Source organism: Pogoniulus pusillus, chromosome 23 (assembly GCF_015220805.1).
Source record: "Pogoniulus pusillus isolate bPogPus1 chromosome 23, bPogPus1.pri, whole genome shotgun sequence".
Lineage (NCBI taxonomy): Eukaryota > Metazoa > Chordata > Aves > Piciformes > Lybiidae > Pogoniulus > Pogoniulus pusillus.
The window spans coordinates 14,357,770-14,372,181 of NC_087286.1; the positions used below are offsets into that span (position 1 = coordinate 14,357,770).

A 14,412-nucleotide genomic window follows, 5' to 3' on the forward strand; every position below is an offset into this window, starting at 1 on the left:
ATGAAATGGAGAAAACAAATAGTGTGATCTTCCTTCCCTGGATTTCTCACCCATTTACATACTTCTCTTGTGTCTTCTGCTATTTGTTTTTACTCAGAGATGAACAGTACCAATCCTTTCAATCTCTTTGTGCTGTGAGCTCATTTATGTTGTGTGGTACCTTCAGATCGATGTGATCTATCTACCACTGTTCTCTTTTCTTGTGGTTTGAATACCACACAGGCTATCCCTGGCTTTGCACGATAGAATCCTTCAGGATTAATAAGATTAATTTTGGTTTTCGTGTTCTAAGACCTTTTCTAAAGTTCCATTTCGTGGCTCTGATGTCAAAGCCATGCAATATAGCTCTCCCTAGGCCTCCTTGACAATGAAAGACTACTTTCCAAGAACTTAAGCCCCTTTAATTCATATCAATGTCACTCTGTTTCTTTAAAAACTCCCCTTGGTTTTCAGATGTCCTCTTTTGGGCAAGATGTCTTTGATCATAGCCCCATTGTCTAGGAAAAAAAAAAACCAAACACCATACACTGAAGAAAGGAGCATAATGGATTGCCTTTCTGCACTCCTGTGCTCACAGGCTGAGTTCTGCTTCTTCAGTGTTTTGAGCCCAAAGAGGCATATTCACTGTGCTCTGCCCCTTTCCTAGAAGGGGATAGGCCCCTCCAGGAAACATGTTTTCTCCATATTGAATCTCTGTGCCAGACATTCTCACTTTAATTCATTTCTTCCCAGCTAGGATGCCATATTCGTGACAATGTGGAGCAGACCCCTCTGGAGGCCAGTGGGAGGGAGGGGGGAGGCAGGCAGGATGGGGCAGATGAAAGGAAGGAGCAAAGAATGGGGGCTCAGTGTGGAGTGGTGCTGCAGCACAGCCGAGGTACCGACAGGCAGAGAAGAGGGGCAGGAGCTGCTGCACTCTCAGGCCACTTTGCTGACAGACAGAAAATTTCTAGGGGCCAGAGGGGAGAGGGCACAGTGGCTGCAATGCTGGAATCCAGCAAGTTGAGTTACAATTCTGTCTGGGAGCAAAGACCTGCCAAACAAGGACACGGCAGGCAGAGAAAGAGAGACTCTTTTTACACCCCTTCTGTCTTGACCTACTCACCTGAGGTTTGCTGAGTGTTAATAAAATGATTATTCTAGTATACTCTGCCTTAAAATCTGGGTTGTGAGTTCAAAAGCCCTTCCAGTGTTGCCCAGGCAGCTTGCTGTGTGGAGAAAGTCTTTGCCTCTTCAGACCGGGAGGGCTGCACCTCAAAGATCTGGCCAGCCACAGGCCCCAGCACACTTCCCATATCCCTCCATATTTTCCCACAATAAACAAAACCCACTCTAGAGGTTACATTATCTTTTTTTTTATAACAGGCAAGAAGCACAATTCTGCCCCCAGAGCCAATATTGATGGGAGCCCAGAGTCCTTTGTTCTTAGTTCATACTTGCACAAAGCATCTCATTAAAGTAAACCTAAGTTATTCCTTTAATAAGGTGTGAGTCATGCCTGAGAAAAGCCTTCAGGATTTGGTCACACTGCTGTGGGAAGGGTATTGCTATACAGGGAGTTGCCATTGCTCAAGGTGAGGTAAAAGTTCATCTCCACAGGGTAGAAACCAAAAACCCAAAAGATTTCAAGCTGCTTTTGAAAATAAGAAATGCAAGGGATTTGTGTACTATCTTTATATAATCTTTCCATTCAAATTCCAAGTTCTATTGAAGAAAATAAACTACTGTGGATTAAACCTTTGGGCAGAATTGAAGAGAAGCTGAAAACAAGATATGATCTCATCCTGACCATAATACCAGACTTCCCTTTTTTTACGTGGAGCTTGTTTTGAAGCTCGTTTTGGGTTCGTTTGGCAATCAGCCACATTTGTCCCTTTTCCACCTCAGCTTGTCCATTTCAATGCTGCCATCTTGTGGGCCTGCTTAACTGCCTGGAAGATACTGGAATAAGTTCTTCACTGAAGCCGTGTACTCATACATTGCACCAGAAATCCTTTCCTGCCAAGGACATTCCATTTGTGTTTCTGTCCTTTCTTATTTTCATCCAGGTCTGATTGTGAGTTGTGGCAAAGCGTTGCACTGATAGAGCACAAATAGATATTGACAACCAGAAAGCAGATCTGATATGTAATCCAGAGCTTGCTTTTTGAGTCATCTGTGCTACAGCACAGATATCAGCTAAAGTGGGCACATTAGGACAATTCATCCAGCCACCAAAAAATGCCCAAATATGTGTCATAAAGAGACAAGAAGTAACTACATCGATTACTAGAAACCGTCCTTCTTTGTTTGCTTCCCGGCAGGGCTGATCTAGTTATGGCTTCTCAGAGCTTTGAGTAGGAATGGTTCTGTTAATGGTCACATGCATGCATTTGGTTTTGAAGTACAAAATCTCACTTATGTGATTAACGATCACATTTCGTCCTTCTTTTTTCCCTGCAGAGCTGCCACTATACAACTTCAACTGTGCCTTTGGCTGGGGATCCCAAAAGACTTTGTGCCACTGGGAGCATGACAACCAGGTGGATTTAAAGTGGGCTATCCTGACCAGCAAAACTGGGCCAATTCAAGACCACACAGGTAACCATGAGTTCATGCTTTAGCCCTTTTATTCTGTTTAATACCAGAATTCCTTGCAAAACCAGAGGAGAGCACATTATCTGTAAAAGGCGTGCAGTCACAAAGATGATTCTCTGTGCAGCCTAATCCAGTACACACAGTCACAACCGACCACAACTGTCCTTTCTGTGGGGAATAAAGATCCTTTATTGCCAGGAATTAAACACAGCCCACTTCCTCTGATTTGCTTTTGGATAACCATCATCTGGGATAGAAAAAAGAATTGGAATGATCAACTGCTCTGCAGATATCCCTTACCAGTAGATACAATCATGAACAAACCTCACATTATTCCTGTTTGTAGTTGCAGAGACTGGCCAGCACAGAAAGGTATTTTAAGTAAAACTTCCCAGATGGACATATTTCCACATCCCCCTGCTTTCCAGCCACCTCCTTCCAGAAATATCACCCTGGGAAATTGATTGGTTGATTTGGTAGTGTCCAAGTCATGGCTCTGCATAATTAGGCAATAAATATGCTGCTGGCTAGTGGAGAAGGAAGGACACTTCATGACCCACACAGCCTCTCCCTTTAGTGTTCTCTCTTGCATATGTGCAGATTAATCAAATGTGTTGAGATTAATCCCCCTTCCCACTTCCGCAACCCTTTTGCCTAATGAGAATGACAAGGAAATTAGACAAAATTGGACTTTTTACGTTCTGAGACACTTTCAATTGAATCTTAAGACACGTACAGTAGTTTCAGGGAAAAAAAAACTTATAATACTTTGACTATAAATGGCATTGTACAAATAAATGGCATCAAATTAACTAAAGGCAGTTAGCTGAAGTGAAGGCTGTAATGGTGGAAAAATTGATGTAGAGTAAAGTGAAATGGCTCAGTAGGATCTGACATTGAAAGGAGGTTAAAAGCTATGTTAGCCAGAGACTGACAAAATCTAAAAGGCATGCATAAGTAAAGCTCTAATTAAGACAATGAAGACAGAGTTCCTGACCCAGCACTGCAATAATATTCTGGAAATGAGAGCTATCTGCACTTTGCCACTGAGGATTATAGGGACACTGAACCTGTCTTCAATCAAGAGAAGAAGAAATTTTATTCTTCAAATGAGATTTTGTTGTTTCTGCTGGGCCCTGCTAGTGCAGAAAATGTATTTATTGTCTTAGCTGCAGCTTCAGTAAGTCTTACAGGCAGCCCCTTTTTCTCCTTACTGCATTAACTTGCAACATTTGCCAACCTTCTTCTTCAGCTTTAAGGGCACTTTCAACTGCCAGGTTTGCCACTTGCCTGCCAGCAAGTGTAGAATGAGAAGGGTGGGTTTGAACGCAGATCACAAGCAGTTTGAATGGCACTGATGTCCCAAAGAAGCACCTCTGTCACCACGAGACAGCTAGGCCACCCTATATATTTGGAGAACCACAGTGAGCACTCCCAGACAGAACTTGGCCTCAGCTGCACATCTAAGCTGAAGAAACTCCACAGAAGTGGTCTTCAGCAGCACTTGTTTTAAGACAGCAGGATATGCTGTATTTCATTTCAAATTTTACATGGTATGATTAAGTCTGTCCAGGGTTAGGTCTTCCAGCTGAGACAGCTATGCTAACACTGTGATTAGTTGCCTTTTTTCCTCCCTTTGGATTTCACTACCACCATTCTTTGCACGTGATGTGTCGCCCTCTGCACAGGAACAAAGTTGGAAAGAGCACATTGACACAAGCACTCCTGCTGGACAAGATGCTAGTGCAGTAATTGCCACTGTAGCATCCTCTTTCACTAAAAATTATTTCAAAGACCAGATACTTGCACATGTAGGTGGGCCAGGGTACCTTTAACTGCCCACTGAAAAAGCTAAGCAACAGAAAACAGCCTTGTCTCATGTTAGGAGAAATATTTCTGTTTCTTATTTATTAAGCTCACTCTCTCCAGCCATTTGGCTTAAGCCACTGCTGTTTGTTCCTGTGCTGCTTAGGCTTTCCAGAGTAGCAGTGCTCATCTTCCCTTCCTCATTGGTGCAGGACCAACCCAGCAAGTCTCATTCATGCATTACTTTAAAAGAAATTCAAGAATCTAATGTGTAAGCAAAGACCAATGTTAATAAAACAGCATCCTTCCAAAAGATCTTCTTTTGCCTTTTTAAACTTGTCTTGTGTTTAAACAGAGCTCTGTAGACTTGCATTTGAGCAGTAATATTTCTTATTATCACTTTTCTTCTTCTTTCAAAATAACTTCATGCCAAAGCCAACAAAGGTTGCATCCATCCTTTGGTGTGAATGCACTACATATGCAATCTATTCTTACATGCACCAAGATGAACTTCATATTCTTCCATCCTAATCCTCTGCAAAGAAGCTGTTCAAAAGCTGCTTGGTGTCAATCAGGAGAAATTTCCTGCAGTCACTCTCTTACTTAGCAATTTTCTGTTACCAAACTAATCACACTCCCACATGCTTCATTCCCAGAGTGATTAAGCAAGCATTTTCCCAAGGGTGCTAAGTGTTCAGATTTCGATGTGTAGAGATCCATTGTGGTCTTCAGAAGTCACCAGCCATAATCTCACTTTTTCAGGGTCACAAATATACACAGCCCAGGATATTGTTCCAACAACTCTGACACCGTTTGTGACAATGTGCAGTCTCTGTTCAGGAGCACTGCTTAGAGCTCAATTTCTGATCTCTGCCCATGGCTATTCAAAGCTATTTTATTATACAGGGTTGTTCTCATTCTTGTCTTCTCTTGTAGAGCACAGATTACTTTAAAGAGAGCTTTAATATAGATCTTTGCACAATTAGTGTAGAGTAGGGATTTGTGTCTAGCCTACTGAACTAAGGCTGCCTCTCTTCAGCAGATGCACACTGACAAATGGAGCATCCCTGCCACACCAGTGCTTTTGCACCCTTTACTGTGCAGAAGCAAACATAGTGAACATGTTAGGGTTCACTGTTGGCATAAGGCATTCCAAAGGACACTCTTGAGAAGGAGACTGTCAGATGAAGTCATAGAATCATAACAAAGTTTGGATTGGAAGGGACCTTTAAGATCATTTAGTCCAGCCACCCTGCAATGAGGAGGGACATCTTCAGATTGCTTGGAGCCACAACCAAAATGACCTTGAATGTTTGCAAGGGCACCTACCAGCTTTCTGGACAACCTGTTCAGTTTCACCACCCTCATTGTAAAAAACTTGTTTCCTATATCTTGGTCTAAGTCTTTTACTTTAAAGCCATCACCCCTTGTCCTATCACAACAGGCCCTGCAAAAAAGACTGTCCCCATCTTTCTTACAAGCCTCCTTTAAGTACCAAAACACCACAGTTAGGTCTCCCCAGAGCCTTCTCTTCTCCACACTGAACAATCCCAACTGTCTCAGCCTACCTCCATAAGAGAGATGTTCCATCCCTCTGATCATTTTTGTGGCCCTCACCTTAGAGCACATCAGCTTTCCTATAGCTCCCAAACCAGCACTTTCTGCATCTTAGTTGTGAGCCTTGACTCATCAGCATGGAAAGAAAGCAAAATGATCAGGGTTGGTCAGGGCTTCTTAGGCAAAAAGAGAAAGTGAAAAGTGGTATCAATTCCTAACACAGTCCTTCTGTCACAGTAGGAGATGGCAATTTCATCTACTCACAAGCTGACGAAAGCCAGAAAGGCAAGGTTGCCAGGCTGCTGAGCCCCGTCATTTACTCGCAGAACTCTGCCCACTGCATGACCTTTTGGTACCACATGTCTGGAGCACATGTGGGCACCCTGAAGATCAAACTGCGCTACCAGAAGCCAGATGAATATGACCAGGTGCTGTGGACTCTGAGTGGGCACCAGGCAGACTGCTGGAAGGAAGGACGTGTTCTTCTTCACAAGTCTGTGAAGCACTATCAGGTAAGCTGGGCTCTTCCTTGCTGAGCTAACAGAGCCAAGGGCAGTAAGACCTTCCTGGTACTGTGAGATTGATGTAGATAGTTGATACTTAGAGCAGAGGTGCTGCTGCTGTGACAGTAAGAGCAGTGGTATATTTGATGGTACCCACTATGACAGGCCTGTAAACAATTTGTTATTGAAGGCAACATAAATACTTTAGCAGTCATTTCTCATCTGTCACAAAACTGCATCCTGGCCAGAGTTTTGCTGCTGATGTAGGAGACTTTAATGAAGTGATGTCATTATCATAGAATCACAGAATGCTAGGAGTTGGAAGTGACCCTAAGAGACCATTAAACAGGCCAACTTAGGACAGGACACACAGGAATGTGTCCAGGTGAGTTTTGAAGATCTCTAGAGAAGGTGACTCCACAACTTCTCTGGGCAGCCTGCTCCAGTGCTCCAGCACCTTCCCAGCAAACATTTTTTTCTCTCATTTAGCTGATATCAATTAACATTTGCATATGCAAGTTCACAAAGTCATACAGTGCAGACTGGCAGGCCACAACCAAAGCAGATGTAGATGTGGCGTCATGACAAGTTAATATGTCTGTTAACAACTATTTGAGGTATCCTGAATGCTGCAATCATTGTTTAACAGAAGAACAATACAGACATCGTCTTCCTTTGCAGGTGGTTATTGAGGGAGAAATTGGAAAAGGAACTGGAGGAATTGCTGTGGATGATATTAAAATTGACAATCATGTAGCACAAGAGGATTGCCGAAGTGAGTATGAATAGCAGGAACGTGCAGAAATCTTACCCAAAGCATGATCTATTGCATTTTCATACCTGTTTCTATCTTGACTATATAGAGAGTTTTGCACTGGAAACATCTCAATCTGACCCATAATTTTATTCCTAAGTGCCACTGGTGTCACCTCAGTGCTGCAGCAGCTGTCAGCCTACTGACATGGGTCAGAGCATTTCCACATTCTCACACCTCTCCCTTTATTTTAGATTGCTACCCTCTTTAAATTTCTCTGCTTTCCCCAGTGCTCTTCTGTATCTTAAAGCTCAAAATCCAATTGTATTTCTTCTCTCTTTTTAGATCACTTACTAGCAAGCCAACTTGACTTGTATTTTAAAGCACCAAATCAAACCCATGCAGGATACACAGATAGGTTAAAATGTCCCTTGCTCTGTCCTCTGTTGTCCTGTGGTCCTGAGTTTGCTGTGACTCATTTGCTGTAGTCACTAGCTCCCAGATGGAACATGACATCATGTTAGAACATGGCTACTTCCACATCTGAGCCAGCCTACTCCTGAGATGCTATTTGAGTCCTTTTACTTCTGGCCAGCCTTGAGTTATTCCAGTCACTGCTGGTCATACGTGGATTGCATACTGCACATAGTTTGGCAGCAGCAAGCCCAGATAAACACAAGCAACTGAAACCTGTCCTTCATGATGGAGTTGAAGCAATGACTTTTATGTAGGAGAGGGAATGGAACTGAGAACCCTTGGCATCAAAAATATAAACTTATGCCATGTGAATTTGCAACAGAGCTGGGAACAGTAACAGAAGGCATTCCTCAGCTTTTGTAGCTGATAGCCTTTTGAGGTAACCTTGTCAATCTCCAACTACGTGGTGACTTCACTGCAGGCTCAGAAAACTATATGATCTCTTTTATTACACAGTCCATCTCCTGGAGTTCATCACATGCCACCAAAGCAGCAGTTACAAGGAAAGAAAGACAGGACACACTGGCTGGTTCTCCTGCAGTGTCCTCAGTACCAAGAAAGGTGCTGGGACCACAATGGTGGTGCTTACCTGACTCCAAAATCAGAGAGGAACGTAACTTCCTTCCTACCTCTGCTTGTTTTGGTTGTTCAAACCAAATGCTGAGCTAAGAGCTTGGGCTGTGGAAGCCAAAGCCAAAATCTCAGTCTGAAGCCCAAACACAAGTGTGCTCACTGCAGTCAATGAAACTATTCTCCTGATTAACTGTGTCTACACTGATGAAGTGTTATGGAATCAGGCTCCAAAATTGTAAATATAATGAATGAGATGCAAATTCATCGCACTGATTTATCTTTCCTGGCCATGGAAAGCCCCTGCTGGTAACTAAAACTGTGCCAAGCTGGGTGGAGAGGAGTTTTTAAATCTTTCTCTTTTTTTCTCCATTAATTTTCAGAGCCCATCATAATGAACAGTTCTGTCAAGCTGACATAATGATGCTCTGACACAAGAAAAATCTGCTATAACAGCATTGCCAGCACCATAGTCAATCAGTGTTTGTAACCCTAATAATCAATGTCAATTCTCTTTGCTTCATTAGAATCAACTGATGTGGAGAATGAACTAGATGAAGAAGAAGACCCAGAAAGTAATCAAACAGGTAAAAAAAATGTATTATTGTTAAGAGGGAATGAATTTTCAAGTGCATTTGGTGAGAATGTCTGTATTTTATTTATTGATTAGTTCTTTAGCTGCATATTTGATGAAGGTTTTTTGATTTATCTAGATCAGTTTAAAAGGCTTAGATATCTGAAGGATTTGATCATTTTATTCTCCCATGTTATGTAATCTTATGGACTTTGTCTTACTCACTCCTATCTCAAACCTCTCACAATCTATGTATGTTCTTTGTTATATTATATATATGCATACACACTATGGCTCCTTAATGTATTGTTATCTAGAAGTCCTGTCCATAGCTGAAGAAACAGCTATCATTATACCTTACACTTTACGACTCATGCAGGGTCTAGGTAATTAGGTTCAAAACTCTTCAGGCTAATTGTTTCTGAGACCTGGCTGAAAATGTCATTTTATGACCGGTCTACCAAAGCATTATCATTTTCAGTGATGATACCTTTAAATGGATCATTAAATGCAGAGTAATTGTCATATTGTCCCAATAATAAAATCCACTTGTGTTTTTCAGGCAGTCAGTTTAATATTTTCTTCTGTTGCAGTTGATAGGATTGCTAGCAGTGATTTCAGTGAAAGCAGGGTTCATCCAAAAGGACTTTTTGGTTTTCCCTGCAACGATTACCAGGGTTTGCAAGCTCATTAGATCTCTTTCATAAGCTGAAAGAGTTGAAGGTAAACATGGTGATACCCAGTGAATATTTTACATATGGGGCCAGAGTGCCTTTCTATGTCACTTCTGTCACTATTTCCATTTCAACGTCCAGTACTTAAGTCAGTGAAGCAGAGACAGATGCAAAACAGCTGTTTAAGGCTTTAAGCATTCACAGTGAGCTGTGCAAGGTGTAATTAACAGTTTTGATCTAAATACTGCAAGATGGCAAAGTAGACTCAAAAGGTCTGGTTCTTTAGTTCCAAGACTCCCATTTGATCCAAGGCAGGATCGGACCCCTACTAATATGCAGCAGATTCAAGGACTGGAGAACAGAAAAGGCAAGGCTGAGAGATCTGAGCTTTTTTAGTCTGGAGAGGAGACAGAGAGGGGACCTAATAAATCTATATGAACACCTGAGGAGTCAAGAAGGAAGGGCCAGCCTCTGCCCACTTGTGCCCTGTGACAGCACAGGGGACAGTGGATTTAAACTACAGCACAGGAACTTCTTTACTGTAAGAGCCACGGAGCACTGGATCAGACTCCCCAGAGAGGTGACGGAGTCTCCTTCTCACAAAGGATGCATGACTGTGTGAACTGCACTAAATTCTGTGGTCAGACTCTGGCAGGAGTGTTGGACTCGAGGTCTCCAGAGGTCCCTTCCAACCCCTAACATGCTGTGATCCTCTGATCCTATGTGAAAAAAAACAACACCTACTTGGGACACATTCTAGTTTTCAGTTGCCTGAGACTACCTCCTAGAAGTTTTTCCATGTAGCAATTTATGTCAGAAACTTGATTTCCTTTCTCCAAATTTCCATCTCATCAAACAAAGTTCTGACTCGAGTTGGTTCTGAAAACGTTGCAATCCTCTACTCCATTTCAGGGTTTACTCCTCCATACCACACAGGAGAAGACTACGAAGAGAATATCTCCAGGAAAACAGGCAGTGTCCTGAAGACCCTAGATCCCATCCTCATCACCATCATAGCCATGAGCGCACTTGGGGTGCTTTTAGGAGCCATCTGTGGAGTTGTCCTGTACTGTGCCTGTTGGCACAATGGGATGTCAGAGAGGAACTTGTCTGCACTGGAGAATTACAACTTTGAACTGGTCGACGGCGTAAAACTGAAAAAAGACAAACTGAACACACAGAATTCATACTCGGAAGCATGAAGGTAAAAGCGACTGGAGAGGTTTCAGAGAATCGGGATGAAAGGACATAGCTCGGTCATGCTGGGGAACTCTTGATCTTCTTTTACTGTACAGGCTGAAAAGTGCATTGATGACACTGAGCCAAGCTTTTCTCAGGAGCTTCAATGAGTGTGTAACCGATAAACATGGACAACAATCTGTGTTAACAACCTGAATCATGTACAGTCCACTTCTTTCTGTTGGTTTCATTTGAAATAATCAAATGCTGGTGTTGAGACCAAGTCCGATTGATTTAGAGCTCATTTTGTCTTTCTTTCTCTCCTTCTCTTTCGTTTTCCATTAAGGGATGGTTTTGGTTTTACTGTGCAAAATCCGAGATGCTGTCACAAATTGTATTCAGTGGGGTCCTTTGGATGGACATGCTGTCTATAGCTCAGTGCCCAGAACATATTGGAGTAACAGCAATTAGTGGACTCCTGCACCTGTATTTGTGTATAATTGCTCGTGTTGTGCATAGGCCAGGAAGGGTTAGGGTGTTTTTGGAAGTACTGCTGCCTCAGTACCGATATCGTGTCAGCTCTGTTTACCAAGCAATACAGTCCAATTTTATTGATGTTTTTCAGTGTTGTACTAAATTTTGTGCTTGTGAACTCCATAAAAGAATTATGTGCCATCATCAGACACAACTGGTAACCAAGTGTACTGCCCAAAAACTCGACAACAAAAACAAATCCTTGGCACTGGCTAGTGTATGTCCTCTCAAGTGCCTTTTTGTTTGTACTGCTTCTCATTGTGTTAACATGAACTCCAGCTCTGCTTCTCTGCAGCGATGCCCTTGGCTTTGGTCTTACTCTGGTGGCTCACTGGCTAAAAGAAAGGTGTATTTTAGTGCAAGGAAGTAGCCTGAACAAGGCAAGGGCTGATCAGATTGGACAACCTGGCTCGATGGTTCTGCTTTCTGTATTTCAACTCTGTGTCTCTTGACCCTTTTGTATAAAGCTGCAATATGCCCTTTTATTGTTCTTTCATATAGAATGTATTTTCAAATGTAAAATCTTGCTCCTTTTCTCTTTCTCTCTCTCTCTGAGTAGATTGCATAAGCATTTGCCATTGCCAAGGAAAGAAACCCACAGCTTTAACTTGCTGGTAATGGCAAAGGATTTTATTAGAGTTTCTGTTTTAAAAAAGGGAAAATTCTTAACTTTACCCTCCAAAGTCGAACTTTGGGTTTCTTCTTAACAGCATAAAGTGACAGTATCTTTTTTCCTGAAGTCATGAAACGTTGTCTTTTATCCTGAACAGCTTGCCTGTTAATTACACCAGGGAAAATTATTCCCTTACTGAAAAGATTACCTTGAAAATGAGAAAGTTTCCTCCTCCTGCCCCTACCTGAACCCAGAGTTCTGTTCTCTCACTAAATGTGTATTTTCATGCTAATCAATGCTAATTGGGCTTACACAGGAGTACTGAGGACAGAATAAAATCCCACAGTGTATGTAGGGTATGTTCTCACCATCATCTTCCATCCGGTCAGCATTTCCATTTGACCAGAAGTGCAGATAGTGACAGATTTGTGAGCTGGTGGAAAAATGACTGGCAATTAGGTGGCAAATTTTTTATGTTTTAGGAAAAATCTTATTGGACAAATTATGTTCAACAGCCTATGCAGCTAGCCCAACAGGGTAAAGCAGAACAAGGTTTTGTTTCCTACAGGGGGTCCACAGGAGGAGGTGAGGGACCAGAGGGATGGCTCCTGTCCTGCAGCTATGGGAGAAGCCCCTGGGTGTTCTGTGATGGCCTGCACACAGCACAGCCATAACTGGGGAGACAGTGGGAGAAGGCAGCTTTAACCTTCCCCTGGGTATCTACCAACCAGCAGATAATATTGGTGCAAACAAGGGAAAGGAGCAAACTGCAGAGTGCTGACCTTGTGTTTCCCCTCACTGAATTTCCTGAGCAGAGTCAGGGAAGTGATTGTGGCTTTCTGAGTTAGTCTTTTCCAGAGTTGCTTTTGTAGTAGAGCAATGGATTATCCTGTCCATGAATAGGACTGAAGAAGGGCTAATTCAGCCTTGAGTTACATAGAGCAACAGAATCCACCCTCATTTATCAATCAAATGGTTTAAAATATCCAAGTGCACCAATATGAACCATGAAACAGAAAATTCAGTAGAAAATCCATGAATAACCTAAAAACTGAAGAAAAGGTGGGGAGGTGGCAGGTAAAAATGTGAGGTTTGAAGTTGAAAATGCTTTAAAGACGAACCCAATAGGAAAAAACAGTAGACAGCTGCTACTTCAAAAGAGTCCTGAAGGCAAAGACTGATGAAAGTGCAAATATCCACATCAGGTCGTCAAACCGTAGATACCTAAATTGGAAGAGTTATCCTTTTATGGGTCCTCCAGAAGGTGAGGCAGAGCACCAGAGAAGTGAAAGTTTTGCCTAAAAGTTAGTCCACGAAATGTCCCAAGTGCCAAACTCACTTTGGCAGAGACAGAATTTTCATTTGTGTCTACCACTGTCCTCTGAGTGTGAGGGTACGGCAGTACAGCAGCAGCTAGTTAATTAACCCAAAGAAAGGAAGGAGTTCAGCACAACACCACGGCAGCATTCAGGTGGTAGGGTCTGTTCTTAGCTGAAAAACATCCAGTCTGCTAAGCTGACTGAGAGTTGTTACGTGCATACACAGCCTTGAAGAGAACATCCCACTGGGGAGCCCAAGCCCAAAACCTTTAGAAGTATTCCCATGGATTTGAATAGATTCTCGACCACCTTCTTGGTCTTGATCTTTCTGAACAGTAAAGCTGGTGGTTGCTGGGTGTTTTTTTCTTCTTTTATCATAATGAGAATAGTGAACCTAAAAAAAAAAAAAGCTGAAATATATTTCCTTTGTGGTCTTCAGACCTTACTATGATAATGAGTATCTAGCACTGAAGATTTGATTCCTCTGAAGGTAATAGAATGAAAGTTGCCCTCCGATAAGGGAAAAATGATACTGCAACTTTACATTGAAAAGTATCTTGCACTGATAAATATATTTAAAAAGAAAAACAAACTAAGAATTATATGTTTATAAAGTTATTAATTTGTAAAGGCAGTGTTACAAAATGTTCCGTTTATATTGTTTTAGATTGTTTCATAATTTTTAAAGTGTAAAATAACATATTTTTGGTTTCTTTATTGAAAAACTATAAAGGAAAACTTCGCCGGTAGTAAAATGAGTTCATTTTACTGGGATATTATTGCTTCATGTTTTGTACCACCATAAAAACTTTGTGCAAGTTTTTTTTACAGAAATTTTTTATTTTCTATGACAATATGACACTTGTAAATTGTTGTTTCAAAAAAATGAACAGTGAAGCCTTAACTTTAAATGACATTTGTATTCTCAGACACTGAGTAGCGTAAAAACAAACAAAAAAAAAAAAGAAGAAAAAGGAAAAAAAAATCACATAGAACTGAACTGTAACTTAAATTTCCAAACTATGACTACTACATTCCAAAGAAACAGTTGAATTAAACATTTTCATAAAATATCCCACACCTGATGTATTTTGTTATGCTAAAATGGCTTTGGGTTATTAACCGGCTGGGTTTATTCAGCATCTTGCAACAAGCTCAATGTTTTCATTAGGCTTCCATTGATTGGTAGGCAGCTCCAGCAAACCATTAATGGTTTGGGATGAAAGGATTCACCTTTTGCCTGCCCAGTTCTCTCTCTCTGCTGGGAGATACTCC

At 41.7% G+C, this 14,412-nt stretch overlaps 1 protein-coding gene across 5 annotated transcripts in view; it reads left to right on the forward strand.

Annotated features, from left to right (window-relative positions):
- NRP1 (neuropilin 1) overlaps positions 1-14,210 on the forward strand; it is a 116,268-nt gene extending 102,058 nt beyond the window's left edge. For 3 of the 5 annotated variants that reach the window (XM_064162607.1, XM_064162609.1, XM_064162611.1), the window contains 5 exons: positions 2,443-2,580; positions 6,178-6,452; positions 7,125-7,218; positions 8,772-8,831; positions 10,405-14,210. In XM_064162607.1, the coding sequence (XP_064018677.1) occupies positions 2,443-2,580; positions 6,178-6,452; positions 7,125-7,218; positions 8,772-8,831; positions 10,405-10,694 (857 nt within the window). In that variant the 3' untranslated portion in view covers positions 10,695-14,210. The remainder of the gene's footprint in view (positions 1-2,442; positions 2,581-6,177; positions 6,453-7,124; positions 7,219-8,771; positions 8,832-10,404) is intronic. The other 2 variants (XM_064162608.1, XM_064162610.1) reach the window with 1 other exon arrangement.
- Positions 14,211-14,412: the final 202 nt, after the last annotated feature.